General features: G+C 50.6%; 1 protein-coding gene and 1 non-coding gene across 2 annotated transcripts in view; one reads left to right on the forward strand and one right to left on the reverse strand.

Annotated features, from left to right (window-relative positions):
* The window catches only part of MEGF11 (multiple EGF like domains 11), a 352130-nt gene that overhangs the window by 300497 nt on the left and 25231 nt on the right, over positions 1 to 26402 (forward strand). The window contains exons 11-13 of the mRNA XM_024735135.1: positions 19743 to 19863; positions 20824 to 20987; positions 22083 to 22185. Coding sequence (XP_024590903.1) covers positions 19743 to 19863; positions 20824 to 20987; positions 22083 to 22185 — 388 coding nt within the window. The remainder of the gene's footprint in view (positions 1 to 19742; positions 19864 to 20823; positions 20988 to 22082; positions 22186 to 26402) is intronic.
* Positions 7520 to 7627, reverse strand: LOC112393195 (U6 spliceosomal RNA). Its single transcript, XR_003001859.1, has one exon. It is a non-coding gene; the product is annotated as a U6 spliceosomal RNA (small nuclear RNA).

A 26402-nucleotide genomic window follows, 5' to 3' on the forward strand; every position in this document is an offset into this window, starting at 1 on the left:
GCAGCCCTGTCTGACGTTATTGAACCTTGCATACTGGTGAGGGAAACGGGCACTCCATCACCCAAATGAACAAACTAGTGTACCCATTTTTCTCCCCTCTCTCCCTGCTGTTGGTAGGTCACAGGCAAACCTCAGCTGCTCAGGCCAGTGAAGGCGGGAGGGGGATGAGAGTTACAAAAATCCATAGCAGTGGAGCAGTGACTGAATTTTCCTCCAAGGTTTCCTATGTCCTTTGAAGACGTCACCCTCCCCCAGCACACACACACCCGCGCACCAGCTGGGCAAAGCGCATGTCTGCCTCTTGTGTGGCTCTTGAGCTGAAACTAGGGAGAGAGGGCAGCTGCGGGGCCAGAAGAGAATGTGGACTGAAAATTAGAGCCAGGTGACGTATATAATGTGTGTGCATTTCCTGTTCTAATTGTTTCGTTCTTCATCACACTGAGGTCAGACTGTTAGCCCCCTGCCTAGAAAACCAGCTTCTCATCCCCTAACCACCCCACCGTTGACTAGCTTCCTAATTATTATAGTAAAAGATTTTCCTGGCTGCTGTGCTGGGGATGAGGAATTCACTCTCTAGCTGCCATGCCCGTGTGAGCAGGGGAGCACAGGTAGTGCAAAGTAGCAGAAATGATCCAAAACGATAAACACATACACAGACATACATAGTCCGGTACTCAAATCCCAGCTCCGTCGTCTTCTGCTGAATGGCCTTGGCCCAGTTACTTATGCTTCTCAAGCCTTAGTTTTTCATCTATAAAACGGGAAATAATGGCACTACATTCTAGTGTTATCCTTTGGATTGAATTAGATGAAATATGCACAGTGCTTAGGAAAAAGCCTGGCATGTACTGAATGTTCAATAACTGATTGTCAAGGTTCCTTGTGTTTACTGGAGGTAAAGGTCATGGACTTTGGGGTCAGACAGGCCTGGATTGGAATCCCAAGTCTTCCGCTCTGTAGCTGTGTGACCTTAGGCAACGTACTCAGCCTCTTTGAGCCTTAGTTTCCCACCTGTTAAATGGGTTAATAATGCCTGCCCTTCCTGGTCTGTGGGAGCACAAAATGAGAATTACCCTTTACAGTGGCAGACTCGGAAGAACGCTCAGTGCTTCCCTGGTGCACCCTCTCATTTTGCAAAGGAGGCAACCAAGGTCCAGACAGGGAAAGTGACTTAGGTCACACAGCAAATCATTGGCAGAACTGGGACGTGAAGCAAGTGACATAGCTCCCAGTCAGATGCTTTTTCCACCTTCACCTCCATCTCATGAGTTCGCTGTCCCCACAGCAGACACCTACTGATTTTTCCCAGGGCAGAGAGGGATAGGGGTGTCACCAGAGTGTTAAATCACGTTGGCAATTAATCCACAGAGCAAAATAGGGAAAATTGGTTTTATGTCACAAAGGCTGAGTCCAGCCTTCCCCCTCTGGGACTCCATGGTTTGTAGCTTTATTAGGGAAAATTGCTGACTCTTCTGTTCTAAAAAATAAACGATCCCCCTGTCACACCACCCTCTCCCGACCGTGCTCCTCGCGTCTTTATCACTGCCCTCATCACTGGGGTCCGGAGCCGGGGCTTGGGTCTCAGGCCTGGTCCCTGCAGCTCTCTCCATGCAGCAGAAGAAGCTCTCGGGGCAGGTCTGAGGCGTCCATGCTTTAAACACTCCCAGTTTTCCTTTTGTCCAAGTCTCTGGCGATGATGGTGTTTCTTCCCTTTTCAACTCCCAGTCCTGGCCGCCCCGCAGACTGTACAACGTGGGGCGGGGCCACGAGTCAGAGGAGCTTCCCTGAAAGGTCTGGAGGAAGTGGATGGCCGAGTGAGGGTGACAGTGGCCCACGTTTGGAGCACTGAGGAACCGTGGCGGGCCCTAGGCCAGGCTCTCTGTTTTTCATACGTTATTTTTACTTAATCCCCGCAGCAACCCTGTAAGTAGAGGCTGTGAGGATCCCCACTTTGCAGATGAGGAAACTGAGGCTCAGAGAGCTGAAGTAACTTTCCCTAGTTGGTCCGTGGTCACCAGGAGCTGAGCCTATAGCTGTTTGAATCCAAAGCCTACCCTCTGAGCCACAAACAAAAGCTGTCTGGAGAGGAGAGGGCTGTGGATCTGTGGTAAGTAGCCAGCTTTGACACTCTCTCAGGCCTTTTCCCAGGAGAGGGGACAACGCTAGCTACCTTATTTCTCAGTTGGAACCTAGTGACTTCCCGCCCTTTGTCTTCAAGGGGAGGTGGCTGGGACCCTCAGTCTCCCTCCCTTACTGTGGCGCAGCACTTTACAGTTTACCCAGCTAGCTGTCTCACACCTCAGCTTGTTAAGTCCTCACGGCTCTCCTGTGAGGAAAGCAAGGCGAGTATTGTTAGCTGTATCTCACAGATGAGGAAACTGCAGTTCAGAGCAGTTATAAGACCTGACCTACCAGGACCTCGAACTGGGCCTAGAACCCAGGGCTTATGGCTCCAAGGCCAAGCTCGCCTCAGGACGGCCGTGCGGGGCAGTCAGTGCTGAGCAGAGGCCAGCCGGGAGTCAGACCCGGGCCCCGACCCTGGCTCGGTCGCCTACTCACTGTTCGACTTGACCCACGCCCCTTCACCTCTCTGTGCCTAACTTCGTCTTCCACAAAATGGGGCACAAACCCTGCTCCCTGTATCCTCGGTCTGGGGTGAAGCTGAGATGAGACACGTTGCTGGGAAGGCTAGAAGCAGCGCCACGTGTGTGCACCCGGAGGCGTGAGGGAGAGCAGTGGGGTCCAGGCCGCAGACTAACTCCCTCGCCAAGGCTGTGGGTCTGGAGCAAAGGAAGAGCGCACTCCCCACCTGCTACCCCTGCCCTGAAGCCCCAAAGCCCCACCTAGCCTGGCCCTTCCCCAGCCATCTCCCCGCTTAGTCCTTACCACCAGTAATTCCACCTGCAAGAGTAATTACGGACCCCAGGAGGGGAAGGGACTCCTGACAGAAGACGTCTGGAAAATGCAAAATGTTGCAGAGAAAGGTCATGAATAAATTACTTTAAGGTGGGGCTAATAGGAAGACTAACAATGGGGGTAAATGAAAAAAAACAATCTCAAAAGTTCTCTCCAAAAACACTACGAAGTAACTGTTCTCCCCTCTCCTGAAAGTTCTGAGGAGTGTTCATTCCCTGAGACAGGCCCAGGGGAGCGGGGCCCAGGTGCTCCAGCCTTCAGCACAGGTGGCCCCGGTGAGCAGGGGTGTAGGGAACCCAAAGGAAAGAGTGAGAGCAGAGCAGGCTGGACCCTGCAGCCAGGTGGGCACTGGTGCTGAACTCAGCAGACAAGAGGGAGTCACTGCAGTCCTGAGCAGGGCCGTGACGGAACACTGCCTCCCTTGACCTCCACACCCTGTGCGGGGAGACGGTGACATCACAGGTTAGGGGCCCAGCACGCAGTAGGTGTTCAGCCGACGCTGGCTCCCATCACTCCCCATGGTTCAGTGGGGGCTGCTGGCAGAGGGGGAAGAGCATGGGGTTTGAGTCAGGAAACCTGAGTTTGAACCTCAGCTCTGCTTCTCGCCAGCGGGGTGACATGCTCGCCAGCAGGATCACCTCTTGAGCCCCACTGTGCTCACCTCGCACGTGGAGTTCCTCCTAGGATGGTATAAGGATGAAACAGGTACACTACCCAACTGGCACAGAGCGGGTAAATCTTAAATTTCTTTTCTTCCATCTGCAGTGGGCTTGGGCTCAAATTCGGCCACGGGTAATAATCAAAATGCCTAAAGCATTTATAGCAATTCCTCTGGGCCAGACACTGTTCTAAGAACATTACATGTAATACTTTATTTAATCGTCACCCCTACCCTTGGAAGAAAGTACTATTATAATCCCCGTTTTTGGAGATAGGGAAACGGAGACACGGAGAGGTTAATAACTTGCACAGAGTTTGTTAATTCTACCCCAATGATGCTGAAAAGGAAGAAGTTGCCCAAGGTCCCATAAGTGTCAGAGCCAGGACCTGAACCCAGCAGTCAAGTTCCAGAGCCCACTGGTTTGATGCAGCCTTCTGCCACTGACCTGCCCCTTCTGTGGGCAAACCCAGAGTGATCCTCGCGGCCCCCCACCAAAATGAAACCTTAAGCATGGCCACAGGGGTGCTCCAACCGTGAGAGCTGAATTAGGAAGTGGTGTCAAACTATAGGGCAACCAGACATCTGTCTAGGAGCTGAGGGAAAGTGTCAGTTTCCCAGGTGGTGGTATGGATAGAGCACCCAGTCATCACCATGACACCCATCTGTATCACGGTTAGATGTCGCCGTTGCCATTTTACACACAAGGACACAGTCATGGCAAGGTTACACAACTCTGAGCATCTCAGCCTTCCCCTCTCTCAAACCGGAGGCTGAGCCCCTCGCCAGGCAAATGCTGCCAGGACAAACCCCTCCTGCCCCATCTCCCTCTGAGGGCTTGCTCCCCTCTTTTCCCCCAGGCCTGCAACCCCAGACAGGCTCTGACCCAGGCCTTCAGCCACCTTCTCCCTTCCTGCTGGGAGGTCTGAACTGAGCTGCCTTCAAACCTGCCCGCCAAGGCCTCAGGTTCTTAAATGGAGAGCACATCCCAGGCCCGTATTATGTATAGTGATGCATTCTATGAGAACTTGTCTGAGACACCTCCGGGCCCAGAGGAAACCAGCTTTAAAAGACTTGAGTAATTTATAGAGTTGGGGGATGGGAAGGATGGACAGTGTGGACAGTAGAGGCGGCCTTTCCCACCTCCATTTCTTTCGTGGTTTTTTTTTTAACTTATTTTTGGCTGCGTTGGGTCTTCATTGCTGCGCAAGGGCTTTCTCTAGTTGAGGCGAATGGGGGCTACTCTTCATTGCGGTGTGTGGGCTTCTCATTGCAGTGGCTTCTCTTGTTGCAGAGCACGGGCTCTAGGCGCGTGGGCTTCAGTAGTTGCAGCACCTGGGCTCAGTAGTTGCAGTGCGTGGGCTCTAGAGCACAGGCTCAGTAGTTGTGGCGCACGGGCTTAGCCGCTCCGTGGCATGTGGGATCTTCCTGGACCAGGGATCGAACCCGTGTCCCCTGCACTGGCAGGTGGATTCTTAACCACTGTGCTACTAGGGAAGTCCCCCTCCTCCATTTTTGTTCCGCAGTAAAAGCCTCTCAGGTTTCAACTTCTGGCCTTTCTTTGCATTCATTCTATAACTTTTTTTTTTAATGATTCCACAATCGATAAGCCACTGGATTTGCCTGAGTCTGGACCCTCAACCTCTCTCAAACAGAAAAGAGTGGCCCAGGTGCCTGCCTTCAGGGGAGGGGGTTCCTAAAATAGGCTGAAACACAGAGTCACTTGCCTGCTCTCGGGGACCTGCCTTTGTCTTTTTTTTTAAGTTTTATTGAAGTATAGTTGATTTACAATGTTGTGTTAATTTCTGCTGTACAGCAAAATGAGTCACTTATACATATATATATCCTTTTTCATATTCTTTTCCATTATGGTGTATCACAGAATATTGAATATAGTTCCCTGTGCTTTACAGTAGGACCTTGTTGTTTATCCATCCTACATATACCAGTTTGCATCTGCTAATCCCAAACTCCCAGTCCATCCCTCCCCCACTCCCCTCCCCCTTGGCAACCACAAGTCTGTTCTTTATGTCTGCGAGTCTGTTTGTGTCGTAGATAAGTTCATTTGTGTCATACTTTAGATTCCACTTGTAAGTGATACATGGTATTTGTCTTTCACTTTCTGACTTACTTTGCTCAGTATGATAATCTCTAGGTCCATCCATGGTGCTGCAAATGGCATTATTTCATTCTTTTTAATGGCTGAGTAATATTCCATTGTATACCACATCTTCTTTATCCATTCATCTGTTGATGGACATTTAGGTTGTTTCCACGTCTTGACTATTGTAAATAGTGCTTCTATGAACGTAGAGGTGCATGTATCTTTTCAAATTATAGTTTTGTCTGGGTATATGACCAGGAGTGGAACTGCTGGGTCATATGGCAACTCTTTAATTTTTTGAGGAACTTCCATACTGTTTTCCATAGTGGCTACACCAATTTACATTCCCACCAACAGTGTAAGAGGGTTCCCTTTTCTCCACACCCTCTCCAACATTTATTATTTGTAGACTTTGTGTGTGTGTGTGTGTGTGTGTGTGTGTGTGTGTGTGTGTTATGCGGGCCTCTCACTGTTGTGGCCTCTCCCATTGCGGAGCACAGGCTCCGACGCGCAGGCTCAGTGGCCATGGCTTACGGGCCCAGCTGCTCCGTGGCATGTGGGATCTCCCCGGACTGAGGCACAAACGCAGGCGGACTCTCAACCACTGCACCACCAGGGAAGCCCTATTTGTAGACTTTTTAATTATGGCCATTCTGACCAGTGTGGGGTGGTACCTCATTGTAGTTTTGATTTGCATTTCTGTAATAATTAGCAATGATGATCATCTTTTCATGTGCCTATTGGCCATCTTTGGAGAAATGTCTGTTTAGGTCTTCTGCCCATTTTTTGATTGGGTTGGTTTTTGTTGTTTTTGTTGCTATTGAATTGTATTAGCTGTTTGTATGTTTTGGAAATTAAGCCCTGTCAGTTGCATCATTTGCAAATATCTTCTCCAAGTCTGTATGTTGTCTTTTTGTTTTGTTATAGTTTCCTTTGCTATGCAAAAGCTTATAAGCTCAATGAGGTCACATTTGTTTATTTCTGCTTTTATTTCTATTGCCTTGGGAGACTGACCTAAGAAAACATTTGTACAATTTATGTCAGAGAGTGTTTTGCCTATGTTCTCTTCTAGGAGTTTTATGATGTCTTATATTTAAGTCTTTAAGCCATTTTGAGTTTATTTTTATGTATGGTGTGAGGGTGTGTTCTAATTTCATTGATTTACATGTGGCTATCCATTGTCCTCATTGTATATTCTTGCCTCCTTTGTCAAAGATTTATTGTCCATAGGTGTATGGGTTTATTTCTGGGCTCTGTATTCTACTCCATTGAGCCATATGTCTGTTTTTGTGCCAATACCACACTGTTTTGATTACTGTAACTTTGTAGTATTGTCTATAGTCTGGGAGGGTTAAGCCTCCTGCTTTGTTTTTTTCCTCAAGATTGCTTTGGCAATTCTGTGTCTTTTATGGTTGCATATAACTTTTAGAATTATTTGTTCTAGTTCTGTAAAAAGTGTAATGGGTATTTTGATAGGGGTCGCATTAAACCTGTAGACTGCTTGGGGTAGTATGGCCATTTTAACAATATTAATTCTTCCAATCCAAGAACATGGGATATCTTTCCATTTCTTTGAATCATCTTCAGTTTCCTTTATTAATGTTTTGTAGTTCTCAGCATATGTCTTTCACCTCCTAGTGAAGTTTATTCCTAAGTATTTTATTTTTTGATGCGATTTTAAAAGGGATTGTTAGTTTACATTCCCTTCCTGATATTTCATAGTTAGTGTAAAGAAATGCAACCAATTTCTGTATGTTAAACTTGTATCCTGCTACCTTGCTAAATTCGTTTATCAGTTCTAGTAGTTTTTGTGTGGAGTCTTTAGGGCTTTCTGTATATAGAAAAATGTGGAACACTTCACGAATTTACGTGTCCTCCTTGCAGAGAGGCTATGCTAATCCTCTCTGTATCATTCCAGTTTTAGTACGTGTGCTGCCTGAAGCAAGCACCTGCCTTTGTCTTTAGGGTAAAGTTTGAAGCCTTCCTGGCTGGGCCAGTCTGACCTTCAGGCTCCTGTCCCACTGCTACCCTTCAGCCGTGGTGCTCTGGAAAATCCAAATGGATTGCCTTAACCTGGAGATACACCCACCCTCCCATGTACAGTGTCTCCTCTTTACCTTTGTTCAGTCTGTCCTTTCCCTGGAATGCCCTTGCTCTCTATCCTCCTGGCCAAATTCTGCCTGTGCATCCATACAGGATCAGCTCAGTTGCCATCTCCTCATACTTGCTTTCTTCCTATGGGACACAACCTATCCATAGGACACTGAACACCCACTCTGGTGACACACTGTGGATGATTCTGTCCTACTAGACAGAAAACTGCTGGAGGGCAGGTCTTTCTGATTTGTCCCTTTTCCCCATCCTGCCAGCCTCCTAACCCCAGTCCACTCCCGGGCCTGCACAGAGAATGATCAGTAAATCTCACTAAACAAATTCCCAGGTCCTTTAGAAGCGTCCCCTAAGTCATGAATGTGCCACATTTTGCTTGGACTCTAGTAACACCCCCCATCAGCCCCTGCAGGGCCCTCTGTCCCCCACAATCTTGTTCCCACTTGGGACATTATCACTGTCAACATAGTCAGCCTCTGGCTCTGCAGGCCACCGCCCTGGGCCCACACCTCCCAGCCACCACCCCAGAGGAGCTAGGTTCTGCAGTACACACACACACACACACACACACACACACACACACACACACACACCATATATCCAACCCCACAAAGTGGACCCAGCGTGTCCTTGCCATGCACGCCACGTGCAAAGCCACTGTAGTCAAATCCCCCCTTGAGGCTCTGTGACCAGGATCAGCCCAATGTCTGACATGCAGATGCTAAGCTTACCCCACAGCTGTCACCACTGACACACTCACACCAAAGTCATACGCTGCATAGACCGTGCATGGGGCAGTGGGCTGGTGGGGGTTGGGGGTGGCCTATAAGCTACCATTCAAACCAAGACACTGGGACAGCAAAAACCAAAATCCTATCCCTAGCCTGCTCTTCCACGCAGGCAAAACATTTGTACATCTGGTATATATAGGGCCCGTGTGTATTACTCACATGACATACATCAGGATTGGGTACCACTCCTTGCACACACACACACACACACACACACACACACACACACACACACACACACGCTCACACTAAAGTGCTCCTCCACTACTACCCTCTCCCCAACAAGCTTGTATCTTTGGGTTGGGGCTTGCACTTGCGGTACACTCCTTGCACACACACACACACACACACACACACACACACACACACACACACAGGCTCACCAAAAACAGCCTGCAGAACATCTGGAAGTAGGGAGGCGGCCCACCTGCACCCTTCCCATGCTCCAGTCTCATCTTGAGCTGCCGCCCCTTCCATGTTCTCCCCTCACACTCCTCTAAATGCTCGTCTGGGATTTCCCAGCACTTTAGAGCCACTGTTCTTCGGCACTTTTTAAAACCACTAGGGAAATCATGAAACCTAATGCAGAGTGATTGAGGCCATATGCTGGCAGTGTTTGCCCAGAAAGTCCCGAAGCTTCCAGCCCAGGCTTTGCAGGGAAGCCTCGTTCTGTCTGCTAAGGGAGTAGGACCCAGAAGGCCTGCGAGAGATGTCCTGATCCTCCATGGCCACAATCATCCCCACCTCCCAGGTACTCAGGAGCTGCCAGAGCACTTGACAGGGCTCAGTGCTGGGGGAGCAGAAGCGGGAGAGTGAAGCTGTCACAGGAAGCTCCCTTCTCTTAACTGAGAGCTGAGGCCGGCCTGTGTGTGCGCTGTTGCGAGCATCCCCAGGCATCATTAGCGCCAGCAGCAGCAGTGTCACCATCACCATCACCATCACCATCAGTGTAACCAGCTTTCTCTCTTCCAGAGGATATACAGTATTTGATGGATGTTGGCACAATCCCCAGTCTAACACTCGCTCCCACTACCTGTTATTCCACATTAGCTTTATTCTTTCAAGCCTTAAAGGCCTTTGGACTTCAGGAGCCTCGTAACATAAGATACAAATGCCCCCTAAGAGTTCCCTCCAAAAGCCCCTATTAGCCATTCCTGCCTCCACTGTCAGCATATATTTAACATCAAATGTGTAGAAAAGCACTGACTACAGGGCCTGGTATATATTAGGTGCTCAGGACATTGGGGTCCCTGTCACTGCTGCCCTGTCTGCAGTCAAGGCAGCCAGGTCTAGAGGAAAGAGTGGACTGTGGAGTCAGTTGGCCCCTTTCCCACAGTGTGACTCAGGGCAAGTTGACCCCTCCAGCCTCGCTTTGGCCTCTCTCCAGGATGGTTCTCTTTCTAGATAAGTCATTCCTTCCCTGCAGGGCTGTTACAAGAACAAAAGGAGACAAGGAACAAAAAGTGCCGGGCACAGGCTAGCACCAAGGGGGCAGTTAAAAATCTGAGTCTCCTTCCTCCTATCTCCAGCACTGGGGATGGGTCAGTCTGTCCTAAGCCAAGGGTCAGCCCTGTCTGTTGGGGTGAAGGGGCGTGGACAACAGTAAGGACCAGAGTCTTGCCCACACCTGCTCCCCCTTCTCCAGGGACTGCCCACTATGCATGTACCCAGCATGCAAGAACATTTCCAGGGAGTTTAGACTTGAGAGCCTCCTGATAAGATACAGATACCTCTCAAGAGTGTTCAGTAAGCCCTTATTAGCCTGTGATGCCTCCTTGGAGCTCAGGAGAGGCTCTCAGGGGAGGGAATGGTTGGAGAAGAGAAAGGGGCTACAGATGGGACAAGGGCATCAACACAGAGGAGAAAAGAAACTTGGTTTTACCATCGAAGTCTCCAGAAGGACCCCAGCTTGGTTTACCAGCTTAGTTTACCAGCTAAGTGAACAAGGCCTGAACTTGATCCCAAATGTCCTTTTTTGGCCACATTCACTGTGTCTCAGGTCTTCCTGAAATGTCTTGGTATCTGTTTGGGAACTATTAGGAGGTGTCTGAGCTCCTCTAGCGAGACCTCTTGAGGGGTCGAATTTATATAGCATATTTGTGCAAATTAGGGAAAAACACTCCTTTCTCAAGACATTCTGCTGACATCTGCAAAAAATCTGATGGAGTATATACACAAGCTGTAGTGACTGCCATATGAGTGGCACCTCTAGAATTGTGCAGTGCACAGCCTCAGGTCACTGACAGCCTACTCATGTTGGACAGACTTAGGGTTTCCAGGCCTAACCTTCAGCCCTTCTCCACCTGTCCTCCAGGGGAGCCAGGCAGAATGAGTCAGCCGCACAGGCCCTGAGCATTACCCCCTTGGCACAGGGAAGCAGGGATGGGGATGGATGTGACAAGTGGCCTCCATCCCTCTCTCCCTCTCATCTCTCTGGCCCTCTGTTCCTCATGCCTTATGCAGAGTTTCTCTTCCCCAACATGCATCCACTGTCAGTTGCTGCTTTATCAGTGACACACTAATTAGGTCCAGTGAGGTCTGCTCTGCATTGAAGAGGCCTCTGTGGCTGGCATGCAGTCCAAGCTGTTCTCTCTCTGCCTTGTGGACCGCGTGTCACTCTTTCTCCCTGGGAAATCACAAATGAGGCTCCCACTGCCTAAGCCCTCAGAGCTGGGAGTGGTGGTAACCAAGAAGGGTAGGCAGGGGGAATGTAGCAGCCCAGGGCTGGCTCCCTGCTTGGCAAAGAGCAGACGCTTGCCTGACAAGGGGCTCTGTAAACAGTGAAGCACATTCCACATGTGTGCTTCTGGCATTGAAGTGCCATTGGGCACCTAAATCAGCTCGCGTTGGTGGCCCTGAAACTCTAGGCATAGCGTGGGAGAAGAGGGGAAGAGGAGCCACCAGAGGACTGGGGAGGCCACTGCAGAACATCTGGAAGTAGGGAGAGGCCTAGCCTGAGCCCTTTCGTGCCACAGCCTCATCTTGTGCCTCACCCCGCTCCCGCCACTGGAGGGTAAACTCCATGAGAGTAGGGACAAGCTCTGTTCCGCTCACGGAGTATCCCCTGGCCTATCACAGTGTCAGACACATACTAGTGTTTCAAAAACATTCCCTGAATGACTGAATTAATTCGACCCATAGGCACTGAGCATTGACTGTGGTGGAGGCACCATGCTAGGGCCAGGGCCATAGGGCTGAGGAAAAGAGACCCAGTCCTTACCCTCATGGAACTTACAGTCTAGTGAATAAGAGCTGATTTTGTTTTAATTCATCACAATTGTGTAACGTGTCACAAAGGAACAGGGAACAGGGAAACCTGCTCTGGAAGTGGAAGGGCAGGGGAAAGTTAAAGAATATAGGAGCTGAAGGGGACCTTAGGTCACACCTAGTCTAGCATGATGGTTAGTGAGGCCAGGGCCTGTCACGGCACCTGGCCTATGGTAGATGCTCAACAGGCGTTTGTGGATTGAATGGGTGAACGAATGAAGTCAGGTCACCGTGAGCCAGTACCTTTGCCTCACTTAAACCCATGTACTGTGACCCCAGGTCCAGGGCCCTTTCTTGCCTAAGCCATCCCTACTCCTCCAGCAAGAAGACATGGGGGCCAGGCCGACTTCCCTGGTTGTCTGTCCCAGAGTCCTTTCTGCTGAGTTCCCACGGGCCTGCTGAGCCTGCCCACTACCTCAGCCTGGATCTAAAGAACACAGTCCACTCCGTTTACACTGCCTTCTACCCACAGAACATATTTAAGGGGACCCTGAGACAAACTTGCACAATTGCCTACCCCTTTTGTGTGAGGGAGGGTCAACCACTTTCCATCCTCCTCCTCTTTCACTCCAAAAAATACTCATTAATCTCCTGCCCATTGCAAGGAAAATGGATGATCAACACAAGGAACCCAGCTGTTGATTAATTTTCCCAAACAGGGCCAAACTACAAAGCAGCATATTGCAGGGGAGAAAATTCAGTAAGCAACATTTGAAACAAATTTAATAGTACATATAACTCACTACCCACCGGGGTCTGGGCCTGTGTTGCCACATTGTACAAGAAGGCAGGTGGAGGGCTTCCCTGGTGGCGCAGTGGTTGAGAGTCCGCCTGCCGATACGGGGGACACGGGTTCGTGCCCCGGTCCGGGAAGATCCCACATGCCGCGGAGGGGCTGGGCCCGTGAGCCATGGCCGCTGAGCCTGCGCGTCCAGAGCCTGTGCTCCGCAATGGGAGAGGCCACAACAGTGAGAGCTCCACGTACCGCAAAAAAAAAACAAAAAAGAAGGCAGGTGGAGGGGAGATTTGCATCTCTTTAGTGAGACCAGCTCCAGGGGTTCTGCCAGTAGCTCTTTCAAATCAAGTTCAAAATGTTAACAGCCTATGCTGCGTCTATAATTAGCAGGCCTTTGGATGGGAGGAGGAGTTCACATCCATCCTCTATTCACAGAATGGAGACACTGAGCAGGACTGGCAGGCTTCCCTCCGCAGAAGCTGGAACCTCCGGGACCTGCCCCTGTGGGAAGTGGAGGGCTCCCTTTCCTGGGCTGGAGGAGGGGGGCAGGCTATGCAAGTGTAATGGGGATAGATAGCAATATAAAAACACCCAGATATCAACTGCCAGGTGCTGAGAAAGGGCCAAAGTGTCTGGGCCTGGCCGGTGGCCCTTCCTCAAGGTCAGGGCCATGTCCTCTGGATGCTCTGCGCTTAGGTGGTGAGCGTGCTGTCGATGTGAGTGAGCAGGGGCCGCGTAGGCTATCCCAGAGTTCCACCACATCTGGGATCTTAGCATCCTCTGCTGAAATGGGAGCCAGAAGATTCGAGTTCCAAACCCATCTCTGCCTAGCATTGGCTGTGTGACCTTGGGCAAGTCACTTTCCCTCTCTTGGCCTCAGTTTCCTCACGTGTAAAACAAGGTAGCCGGACCAAGTGATTCCCAACATCCTTTCCAGCTCTGGCACAAGGAGCTGTCCCCCCACTGATAGGAACGGGTATGTGACCAGTCCCAGGCTGCACATTAGCAGAATAGGTGGCCACCCAGATGGTGTGACTTTTAGATTCCAGGAGGGCTCCCCACCCCAGCCCTGCATTCCCACCACTCCTCACTCCTTCAGGTTAAGACCCCTACTGCATGCAAGAAGATGCTCAGAGAGAGCTAAAAGGTCCTTAGACATGATCCAGCCAGTGGTTCCCAGCTAGACACGTGCAGAGGCTGCAGGAGGTTGCCAGGAGTGGTTTTGAACATTTCACAAAGCCTACAGGCAGTCTCCCATTACCTGTGACAAAGCTCACTAAAACACCACGGTTTTTCTTCTGCTGTTAATTAGAATTAAATTAACTCTATGTGATCTCCCAGGTTAGCGTGAGCTAATCAGAAGCCCTGATTGGTTATAGGTGATATCATAGGAATTTCTAGGTCATGGTTGGTGGATAGGATGCTGCCACCTGCATCACATGGCATGTGGTCACTGGCCAAATTGCACCTGTTTAGACACCAGCACACAGTGACAGCGGTGTCTCTCAAACTGAGAGAGCTTTGTAGGGGGAGGATACCAACAAGGGCTCTTGGTGGTGAAAAGTTGGGGAGACTGATTGATTTCAACAGCCACATATAATTGATAAGGAAACCAAGGCCTGTATGTTACCTAGCATGAACATCAGTCAATCAGAAGAGAAAGCTGTTTTCCAGCAGCAAGGTGTGTAGGAATTCTGGATGGAGATCTTGGGGAACAGCTTCAATAAAGGGCCTTAATTGAGGGAGTGAGCAGAGGTGCTAGGCTATCTGAAACACGTGAGATGCCAAATACAGACTCCCCAACTTCCCTGGGTTCTCATCCTGTCCTTTTTTCCAGAATCTGAAAAAATCAACAGACGTGGATTCAAGGCTGGTCTGGGCCAGGCACTGGACGGGGGGGAAGAGGGTAGATAAGTCCCAGTTCTGCCTCATGGGCTCACTCTGACTTTCAGTCTCCTTCTCATGAAGGCAATGAATTTGATCATCTCTGAGATCCTATTCAGCTTGGAGGGTCTTGTCTTCCAGAGTGGATGCACTCGAGGCCAACAGGGTAATTTTCTGGCTGTACTTCTGACCCTCAGCCTGGCCGGGCAGGGTTTGGGTAGGAGGTGGCAGGATGGGGCATGGAACCATAGACCAGGATCTGGCCTGGCTTTCGCTTTGCACAAGAGCCCCCAGGGAGGCTCAGAGTTGGTGTGGTAGCATGGGACTCTTCCTTAGACCAGACAATATTCTGCTTCCTGTGTGTGATGGGAGCCACAGAACCCCCGGCCACCAGGGCCCCTCACTCATTTGTCCAAGAGTATTCATAGAATACTTCTGTTCTGTGCCAGGTACTGAGTTAGGGATACTGGGGTAACCAAGACAAATAAGGTCCCTGTTCTCATGAAGTTTCTAGTCTAACTTGGGGAGACAGACAGTAAATAAGTGGACAAATAAACACATCTAGATGCAAGCATGAGTGTCCCTGCGTGGCCATTGCCTTGGAGCGGGTCACAGGCTCCTGTGTGTCCCTGGAGCCCACTCCCAGGGCTGGCTCAGAGTTGGCCCCCACTCACAAACATTTGGTGAATTGCCTGGCATGAGAGAGAAAGCATACGGAAGGTGCCCAGTCCTTTTGGTCCTATCCATGGTAGAAGCCAGCATGTACACACAAGCATCTCATTTCAATTAAACAACATTTATCGAGGGCCCATCTATGCACCAGCAGGGTCCTAAGCCCTGAGAATCTAGACATGAATAAAATCAGATCCCTGGCTCCCTCAGCTGACAGCGCAGGGCGGAGGCAGGCATGTGAGCTAACCCGGAGCCCCACGGTGCTAGGATGGTGGTGGCTGTTGGTGCGCCCAGTTCCCACCAGGGCAGGACAGGTAGTCTGGGGAGGAAACACAGCAGGAGGGAAGGACAAGGACGAGGAAGGAGTCACAGATTTATACCCAAATCCACACAGATGGATAAACAGGTGCCCCCAGAGACACACACACACACACAGAGACACAGAGACTCACAGGTGTGTACACTGACTGCCTAAGCAAGTGTAGACATAAATACCCCTGTAGGCTCAGATGCTACACAGGCCATCGTGATTAAGGCCCGTTCGTGGTGCACCAAACTGGGGAGATGTGTGGGTGAGAGAATGGCCACATGGGGGGCTTGGCACACGGGCACCCTGGGAATCGCCAGACCTTGGCCAGGGGACACCTTGAGGTGGGCGGAGCTGTAAGTCTAAACCTGAGAAGTTAGGCTGATTATTGTCTTGCTGTGCATGTCCATCACCAGAGACAGCCAATCAGCGACACACACAGACCCGCAGATCAGAGGCCAGAAGGTAGGGAATTTGACAGAAAGTTTCACTGTTAGTACTTGTGCTTACTGAGGGGTTTGAACCTGGTCGGGTCAGGACAGCGAGCTGGACGAGGGGGAGATGTACTGGGCCTTCAGGGCAGAACTGTATCCTGTAGAAGCTGCCCGCTTCCCCATCTGGATTTTTTGCCATCAGGAGCTAACAAATGGAAAGTGTTTGGAACACACAGCTCTTGGCACATGGTAGCCCCTCAGTGAGTGGTCATCTTCCATCCCCCAAAACCATGGGAAAAGTCTGGCCTGTTCAGCTGTGACGAGGGGAACCAGGGAGACAGCCTGGAGGAGGTGGCAGGAGGGTGAACCTGGGGACGTGAGGTCACGTGCCCCATGTGAACGCCAGCCCTCCTCTCCTGCACAGGGCCCGGCCTTTGTTCATCAAGTGAGAGATGGATCCCTCCTCCAGAGATGCCTTCTGCTGAAACCTTTGAGGGTCTTGTGTATTCTTTTCGTAAGAGATACTATTTCTTTGTAGTAGTAATAGCTCTTATAGTGCTTTGTACCTGCCAGGAACTGTTCTCTCTGCTTCATCTATAACTAATTTAATCCTCTGAACAGTCCTATGTAGTAGGGGCATTATTGTTCCCATATTACAGATGGAGGAACTGAGTCCCCAAGGGGTTTAGTAAATTGTGCAAAGGTCATACGGTGAATAAGTAGTGGAGGCAGGATGGCACTAGACTCCATTCTCTAACCACTGGGCTCTGCCACCTTTCTGGAAAGATCTGGTCCTTTCTCCTTCGCCCTCACTGATACACCATGGGGCCCTGGATAAGTCCCTGCCCCTCTCTGTCTCTACTTCTTTCTCTGGGAAGCTAAAGTCCTGTCGCCTGGGGGCTTCCCAGGGCTGTTGTAAGGCCAAGCTGACTGTCCATATCCGTGCACAGGCTACACTGGGAGAAAATGGGCCCTGGTGCAGCCTTCTGGAGAGCAGATATCTCGAGGTGGGTGCTCTGCATCTTGCCCCCTAGAGCAGGGCAGGGTGGTCAGTCCTCTCTGAGCCCCACCAGCAGACCCACAGTTGGACTCACAGGCCCCTTGAGGCCTCCTAGGAGGACCGGGGTTGGAGACACTAATGAGGATGCCAGGAGAGAAAACCCTTCCTCTTAAAGTAAACTCACACAGAGAAAATCATAAACTGAGCACGCAATTTGCACCCCGGCCAAGGCCCTCAGAGCTTAAACATATTCTTTTGGGCTATTTATAGTCCTGGAGAAGTTAGAATTTTCTGGGTAATGGGAGCGCTAACAGATTCCAGCTGGTCAGGGTCTGCCAAGAACTGGCAGGGGAAAGAGTGGGAACCATGGAACCTTCTGGTACAGGACTCTGCAGTTCCCAGACCCTCCTCCCTGACCCAGCCTGTGCAGGTGGGACAGGAGACAAGGGCTAGAGAAGAGCCTCTTCACCAAGGGCCATAATAAGGTCTCTCTGTGACCTAAATGGGGGTGAGGCCAGTTGCCCGGGCTCCCCTGCTTCAAGGCTTTCATTTCACAGATGCTGGAAGTGAGGCTCAGAGAGGGGCAGTAATCTGTCCAGTGTCACACAGCTAGTGGGGCCCAGGCCCAGGTATCCTGCCCCATGCGTCAGCATTCCTGTAGTAAACCTCAGAGCAAGACATGAGAAGCTGGCTGGAGATGGTCCCTAGCAGGAGACAGTGGGAATTCAACATCCAGTGACCATATAGACAGTCCCAGCGTGGGTTCCTGGGTGGGGAAGGCACATCCTGGGTACTCTGAGAAGAGAGCCCCAACTTACTTCCCTGGCATTCAAGGCTACCAACACCTCTTTTAAATATCTCCCTTGCCCCTTCCTACACAAACTCCCCCTCCTGCTACCCCTAGAACATTCCCAACTCTCATATTCCTCTGTACTTTTGTCCACACTCTTCCCACCTGGATAGCCTTTACCCCACTTTCTCTGATTAAATGCTCCCACCCCTGAAGGCCTCTCAAGTTCCCATTCCTGGTGGCTCTGTGACTTGTCCTCACTCTGAACTCCTTACTGGAGCTGATAGCCCACCCAAGGAGGCCTGGTATAGTGGATCCTGTAGGGTGTCACCCAGATTCACGGTTCAGGATGGATGGAGGCACCCCTTCCTTCTAGCTGCAGGAAACTTAGTGGCTCCCAGCTGAGTCCCTCTGCAGAAATTGCCTTCAGTCAAAGAGCATGGATTCCCCTGAAGTCATGACCCCTTCCCCAGGGCAGTGGATTGGTCCGGGGTATGGAAGCCCTCCCTCCCTGTCCTCTGGCAGGACAATTCTAAGGACCAACCCACTGCAGAGCTTCCTGGCAGATCAGCTGAGGACGTTGTCGCAACTGCATCTCAGTTCAGTTTCTCCCTCTGCCCGTCCTGCTTCCCTTACCCCTCGTAGTGGTTATTCTCAAAAGCTCACTAGTTTAAGGGCTTCCCTGGTGGTGCAGTGGTTGAGAATCTTCCTGCTAATGCAGCGGACATGGGTTCGAGCCCTGGTCTGGGGAGATCCCACATGCCGCGGAGCAACTGGGCCCGTGAGCCATCACTACTGAGCCTGCGCGTCTGGAGCCTGTGCTCCGCAACAAGAGAGGCCGTGATAGTGAGAGGCCCGCGCATCGTGATGAAGAGTGGCCCCCGCTTGCCACAACTAGAGAAAGCCCTCGCACAGAAACGAAGACCCAACACAGCAAAAATTAATTAAAAATTTAAAAGCTCGCTAGTCTCCATCTCAGAGAATGCTTTCCAGGAAAGCTGGTGTATGACACCTGGTGACAGAATGGTTAAGCAGACAGCCTTGGTTCAAATAGAGATCAACCATGTTTAGCTCCATGACCTGGGCTGAATTCCATAACTTCTCTGACAATTGTTCTATCTGTTAAGTGGGAATAATGCTGAGGCATTAGTTCCTATCTGCTGAAGGTTTATAAGGATTAAATGAGATGATGTATGCATGGTACTGGATATTGAGAAAGGACTTAATGGGCATTAGCTATTATAATTTACATTTAACTTCTCTGAGGTTCGGGTAAACAGGGATAGGATATTATTGTCTGCGTCAGGGGGTTGCTGGTGAGAAATAAGATTGGTTAAGAGGCAGAGGGTTAAATTCCATGCTGCTGTGACCTAATACAGATTCAGGGGTCAAGTTTCCTGAGGGCTTTGCCCATCCTAGAGCTGTGGTCTGGAGGCCTGACCCCTCCCCCAAATAGTGAGGATCACTGTATTGCTTTCCTATCACTGCTGTAACAAATTAGCACATAAGTGGCTTCAAACAAAACAAATGTACTGTCTTACATTTCTGTGGGTCAGAAGTCTGGTATGGGTCTCACAGGACTAAAGTCAAGGTGTCAGTAGGCTGTGTTCCTTTCTGGAGGTTCTAGGGGTGAATCTGTTTTCTGCTCATTTGGATTGTTGGCAGAATTCAGTTCCTAGGGTTGTGGGACTGAGGTCCCCGTTTTCTTGCTGGCTGTAAAATGAGGCCTCTGGCTTCTAGAGGCCACTGCATTATTTAGCTTGTGGCCCCCTTCCTCCATCTTCAAAGTCAGTGCAGGCAGATGGAGGACTTCTCGAGGCTACCTCTTTGGTCATCTTCTATTCATAAGGACACTTGTGATTTGGGCCCACCTGGCTAATCCAAGACACTTCCTCTGTCTTAAGGTCCTTAGTCACGCCTGCAAAGTCCTTTTTGCCACGTAAGGTAACATATTCACAGGTCCCAGTGATTAGAACATGGGGGGGGGGGAGGGGGGGGTGGGCATTATTCTCCCTGCCACAACCACCCAGCATGGGGCAACCTCTGACCCAAAATTCCCCTCCTCCTTTTCTAGGGGGAGGTCTGTGCAGTTCCCTGTGCAGCAGGGACCTACGGCCCCAACTGCTCATCCGTCTGTAGCTGTAACAGCGGTGGCACCTGCTCCCCAGTAGATGGCTCCTGCACCTGCAAGGAGGGTAATGTGCCTTCTTTCCCAATCCCATCCCCTCAGATGTGCACAGTGCCCAGGTGGGCTGCCAGCTGAGGGGTCTGGGCTGCCCCTGCCCCACCCACCCACATGCAGGGTCGGGGAGCCTATATGTCAGGTTCCAGCCAAGGAGACCCACGCCAGGGACTTCAACAGCAGGAATGTAATAAAGGGGATTTGTTGCCACAGTGTTAGAAGAGCTGAAAGGACTTACAAGGGAACATGAGCAACCCAGAAAGTAGTAGCTTCTCCCACAGTTGCTACCACTTCCAGGGTGAAAGGGACAAAGGGAGGAAGTGGTGTTCCCAGAGCCTGGGAGTGAGGGCCATCTGGTGGGAGCTGGGATGTGGGCAGAGGGGCTACAAGATGGTGCTGGAGCACTGAGACACAGCCACCACCAGAGGCCCTGCTCATAGCAGAGAAGGAAGAGGAGATACCTGGCATCTCTCCTGCTCCCGCCCTCCCATCACCGGCCAGGTCTCCCACTGGCAAGCCCATCTGGGAGCAGCTGCAGGAGTCAGCCCCCTGGGATACAGAACAGAGCAGGAGAAGGGGAGAAATGGATCTGAGGGCAGACAAGCCAGTAACCAGCCTCAGAATGGGAAATCAGCCTATCACCAAAACACAGGGCCCTGAGATAAGTTTCCTGAGTATACCCTCGGCACAGATAGCCCTCTCCGCCTCCACTGGTTCCCTGTCCCAGGTGGGATCACCCACCTATGGCAAAAACAGTGAGAACCGGGAGGCAGGAGACCCAGGTTCTAGCCCCCGCTCTCTCAACAGCCTTGCTGTGTTTCTGAGTGGACTCCGAATGTGGAATGTGTGTTCTAACCTAGCAATCAGAGAAGGGGTGGTTTGGGTATGATGCCTTGTACAGAGCTGGGGGGAGTGGGCAGAAAGCCATGCTGGGCCTAGATGGAGAGGTGACAGCCTCGTTCCCTCCCCTCAGGGTGGCAGGGCCTCGACTGCACCCTGCCGTGTCCCAGTGGGACGTGGGGCCTGAACTGCAACGAGAGCTGCACCTGTGCCAATGGGGCGGCCTGCAGCCCCACCGATGGTTCCTGCTTCTGCACCCCTGGCTGGCTGGGGGACAACTGCGAACTGCCCTGCCCGGTGAGTGTGGGGCGGGGAAGGACAGGGTGGGCCCATCAGCCCCCCATGCCCTTTCCCTGTAGTTTTTTTTGTCCACAGAGGTGCACAGAGAAGAGCACTGGACCAGGTGGTGGGACACTTGGATTCAGGTCTCAGCCCTAGCTCTAACCTCTCTGTCCTACTTCTGGCCTCAGCCCTCTCATCTATAAAATGACAGATACTTAGCAGATACGGTGATGTGGCCTCACTTTCCCCTGGGTGCTCTTGGGAAACATTATTGACTCTGGCACATTTACCTGAGCCCAGATGCAGCTTCAGAATCCTTCTTGACACAGTGCTACAGGACAGCTCTTACTAATCCATCAGAGTTGCCATTCCTTGATAATAACGTCTAAGCTTCTTTCTGGTTCCAACAGTCTATACTTTTATGATCAAGATTGGGAGGACTAAACCAAGCATTATCCAGTAATAACCCACCTAGACTTAATCCCTGGATCTTAGTCTAAGATACAAGTTAAGTTAAACCAACTGATAGGATATTGTTGAATGAATCCTACAATCCTGGGTTCCAGTCCTGCCTTTGCCTCATCCTAGCCGTGTTACCTGGAGCATGTTACTTCACCTCATCTTTAAATTTTGAATATAATGGAACCATCTCACAGAGTCGTTGTGAAGATTAAGAGAAATGAATTATATGAGACTCTTGATACCTGATGAGCACACAACAAATGTTGACCGCCACCTTCTTACCCACAAAGAAAAAATCATAGTCATTCTTCACATGTGATCAATGTTTCAAAATTTGCAAGGTGCATTTTCATTTACAATTTTAATTAATGATCATTACAGCTCTCTGAGCTTGACCATTGAGAGGTAGGGCAGGACCAACACCTCCCTCCTTCCAAACTGCACACTCTTCGTAATGCAGCCAAAGAATTATTTGGAGTAGCTTCACTGGATCCCCAGTTATAAAAAGTGCCTCCACAGTGCTCCAGCCCCAGTTTCTCTTCATCCTTGTTGGGCAGTGGCTCAGTTTTGTCATCAACATCCAAAAGAAGTGTGAGAACCTCTGAGAGTCTAGGTCTCGTCATTTCTCTCTCCCCCTTCTCTCCACAGGATGGCACATTTGGGCTGAACTGCAGTGAGCGTTGTGACTGCAGCCACGCCGATGGCTGCGATCCCGTCACAGGCCACTGCTGCTGCCTAGCCGGATGGACAGGTAACCCCCTCTGCCATGCCACCATCCTGGCCCTGTGAAACTGAGCTCTTGGTATTCTCCTGCTTCTCTTGACTGTTCCTTCATTTCTTCCTTCACCTTTTCTTCTTCTTGCTTCCTACATATGCACCTTTTCTTTATATCCTCTGGGCTTCAGTTCTCCATTTCATTCCCTTTGAGTAAACAAATATTAATTGAACACCTAGTATGTGCAGGCTCTGTTCTAAGGGCTAGGGACAGACCAGTTTTTAAAAAATGCAGACAGAGGTGTGGGTGCTCAACCTGTGTTTGCAGAGGATATGGTGGAGAGGCGGACAGGGAACTTTCTCCTTAGCCCAGGCTCAGACTCCTGGCCCCTACATGTGTCCTGGCAGCTCACCTCCTAAATAGATGGCACATCCATCCATTTCTCACCAGCCACTGCCACCACCCTCGTCCACTGAGCACCATCTCTCAGCAGGCACTGCCTCGGCCTCCCGTTTTTCCGTGGGCCTCCCCTCTTGCACAGCTGCATCCACTCTGCACGTGGTGGCCAGATCCGTTCACATCAGTTCCTGCTCAGGATGCCTCCATGGCTTCCCAAGACACTGGTCCAAAATCCTTACAGTGACCTGGGGTCCACATGGCCCTGTAAGGCCCTGCCCAACTTCTCCACCTCTCTTTTGCGCCCTCCCATCACTCACTTCACTCCACCACCTGGGCCAACCACCCTCCCTGACTCCAGGCCTCAAATGTGCATTCCCTCTGCCTAGATCACTCTTTCCCCCTTCTCTTCACCTAATAACACCTTCTCATCCATCATATTTCGACGTAAAGATGACTTCCTCTGGGAAGGCTCTCTCCCCCTGATACTACCACCTCCCCAACCTGGCCAAGACTATGAAAGAGCCCCTTTAATTAATTCTCACAGCATTTTGCTGTACTTACTTCAATTGTCACTGAACTCTGATTTGAGTAACGATTTGTTTATTATCTGCCTCCCACCTTGACCATCAGAGGCAGGGACCACATCTGCCTTGTTCACCACTGTATCCACTGCCTGCCACACACTGAGAAATGGTTAAGAACACAGAGCTGGCACCAGACCTCCTTGGGCAAGTCCTTTATCCTCTCAGGGCCTGAATCCTCCATCCATAAAATGCAGATAATTATAATCCTTATAACTACAAGATCATTTTGAAGTTTAGATGAGTTAATACCTGTAAGCACTAACAGTGCCTGGCACGTAATAGGTGCTCAGTAAGTGTAAGCCACAAATACAGTGTTAATGTTATGTGAATGAACCCACTGGCCATTCCCAAAGTGGTGGACAGCAAGGAGAAAGAAATACAGGCATTGCTGACAGTGTAGGTCCTCACATGAATAATTCACACCAGGCTGCTGGGCAACCTCTGTTCTCCGCAACCAGAAAGTTTCTGAGCAGCTGAGGGCTGGGGACATTGCTTCCTCTGTAGCATCTCCGACCTGACTCCCTTGCCCTGCCGCTTAGTACAGAGCTAGGCTCCACACTGGTTACTGGCACCCTAGACTCTTAGCTGGAGCCAAATGGAAATCCATTTTAATTTTTCATTGCCTTAATTTCGAGTGAACCGATAAGATTTCAATGACATCTGGTGCTTAAAAATTATGTCTTTGATGGACAACCTTTCAGCAAGGTCTCTGCTGTTCTAAAACTAATTTCCCCAAGCGTGGTCCTGAAGTCGTTTCAAAGGAGCAATTGATGTCCTAAGATTTGTCAAGCAGAAGGAAACCAAGGAAAGACAGTGAGGGCGCAGGGTAAAGGCCCCAGCCCCCTGCTCGGCAAGCCCTCACCACCCACTGCTGACTACTGAGCCCCTGGCATGTTGCTTGTGCCTAGGCTGAACACTTGTTTCTCTTTGCTCTAAGCACGTACATGTCTTCTCCCCTTGCCCCCCTTAGCCACACACTTCTTGACTGGCATGATATCTAATTCACCTTGCCCTGCACAAAGTAGGTGCTTACTCAGTGTTTATTGAAATAAATTGAAAGAAGCTGGCCTATAACCATGTATGGCCTTTCCCCTTGAAGTGAAGGAGACCTTGACGATGTTCCGCTCCAACCTCCTATGCTACAGATGAGGAAAGGGAGCTGCCCAAGGTCTCAGGACATTAGTGCCAACAGGATGGGAGACACTGGATTGCATTGTAAAGGGGAACCATTTATTCATTCAGCTAGCATTTATTGACTCGAGCCATCACCGAGTCTTTATTTGGCAGCTACCATGTGCCCGGCACTGTGCTAGGCCCAGCAGTAAATGGCAAAATTCAACAGCAATAGCCCCTGGGCAGCTACTGTGTGCCAGACACTGTCCTGGGTACTAGAGATGCAAAAATGACCAGGATCATTTCCCTGCCCATTAGGAGCACCTGGATAAAGAGAGAAGTGTCAAGAAGCCATAGTCCCTGTCTTCACAGGACACATATATATGAAATATTCAAATGATAGGGACAAAGTTGTATGCCACTATCAAATAGATGCTTGAATCCCTAGGCAGACATTCAGGAAGACTTCCTGGAGAGGGAAGACCCCAAAACCCAAAACAGTCCCTGAAGGATGTGGGCTGCTGAATTGCTGCTAGCCTTGTGACATGAACTAGAGGTCACAATATATAGATTCTTAGCCTAGCTTTACCCACCAGTGTGGATGTGTAGGGGGCCCTGAAAGATAAAGCAAAGAGATTCCCTAAGGGTAAGAATGGGAAGGACCCCTAAGGGGGATTATTATCCCCATTCAACAATAGGGAAAACAGGGCCTAGAGAAGGCAACTAACTGATGATGCCACTCCTCTTCAGAAGCTGTAGTTTGACCTCCCTTTAGGCCAAGGTCAAGCCCTTTGACTGCACTGGTGCAACTGGCTTTTCCACACAAGGGGAAACCCTGGACCCTTCTCTCCACTTAGATGCCAATGTCTTAAGTTCCAAGGAGCTCTTAGGACATATAACAGCCTCAAACAGGAGCCCCACACCCACAGAACCAGGCCTAGACTAGAATAATTGGCAGATCCTAGAACCCAGTGGGCCCTTGCAGCCATCTGCAATCTGAGCATAATCACCTTACACCTGTGGTTCTTAATCTCCAAAAAAGAGGACACCTGTTTTGTTTTGTTTTGTTTTTTTGCAGTACGCAGGCCTCTCACTGTCGTGGCCTCTCCCGTTGCGGAGCACAGGCTCCAGACGCGCAGGCTCAGCGGCTCACGGGCCCAGCCGCTCTGCGGCATGTGGGATCTTCCCGGACTGGGGCACGAACCCATGTCCCGTGCGTCGGCAGGCGGACTCTCAACCACTGCGCCACCAGGGAAGCGCGAGGACACCTTTTTGACATGAAAACATTTGGAAGATCGCACACATGAGAGTAGCTGTACTTTTAACATCCACTGATTTGGGGGAAAACATGATAGCAACAAGCTGCCATGAATTCTGGGGTGTTTTGCATGCATTGTGTTTTATTAATCACAGTAACATCTGCATACAGTTTTAGGGAAAAGCCTACAACTATGGGAAGGAGCCTTGGGCAGCCTAGCCAAGCGTGCTTGCTGCACAGGAGGGATTGGAGGCCCCCGTCAGACAGTGGAGCTCCTCCATACTCCAGCGCGCCTCCCAAGAGCAGCAGGGTCCCTCAGCCTGCAGTCTGAACAGGTTGTTTTCAACAACCACAGGCCAGAGAATTCCTTGGGGCAGATCATGGCTTTCGGTTTTAAACAGCTTTGTGGTTTCCCTCGCCCCAGGCTCCCCTTCGGTCCATCCGTGTTGCTTGTCCGGGCTTCACCTCTTGTGCACCTGAAACTCCACTGGGAGAGACCTCCATTGAGGAGGAAATGTGACCACCAGATTCTCACTGGGGAAAGACTGTATTCCCAGGAAGAAGCTCCCCGCACCCCATTCCCTCCATTCAGAGGCCTATTTCCTGCAGAGTGGCATCTGAAGCCTCCACCCTGCTGCAGAATTGAGCTGTCACAGGGAGGGAGGCCCAGGGAGGAAGCACGGGCTAGACTGAGGTGCTGGAGGAGAGTGAAGCCTGTTGCATCCCCTCCCTCTCCACTCTCTCCCCTGTTCTGCCCCCTGGCCTTTCCCCACCCACCCAGGTAAGCTTGTATAATTCCAGCCTGCCTCTAAACTGGTCCCACCGCTCTCCTGCTGCTGCTAGGACCGGCTCTGTTCACTAAGCCTGAATGTCTTCCTCCCTCTTTCTTTTTCTTTCTC

This window comes from Neophocaena asiaeorientalis, unplaced genomic scaffold, assembly GCF_003031525.2.
Source record: "Neophocaena asiaeorientalis asiaeorientalis breed wild unplaced genomic scaffold, Neophocaena_asiaeorientalis_V1.1 scaffold264, whole genome shotgun sequence".
Taxonomy (NCBI): Eukaryota; Metazoa; Chordata; class Mammalia; order Artiodactyla; family Phocoenidae; genus Neophocaena; species Neophocaena asiaeorientalis.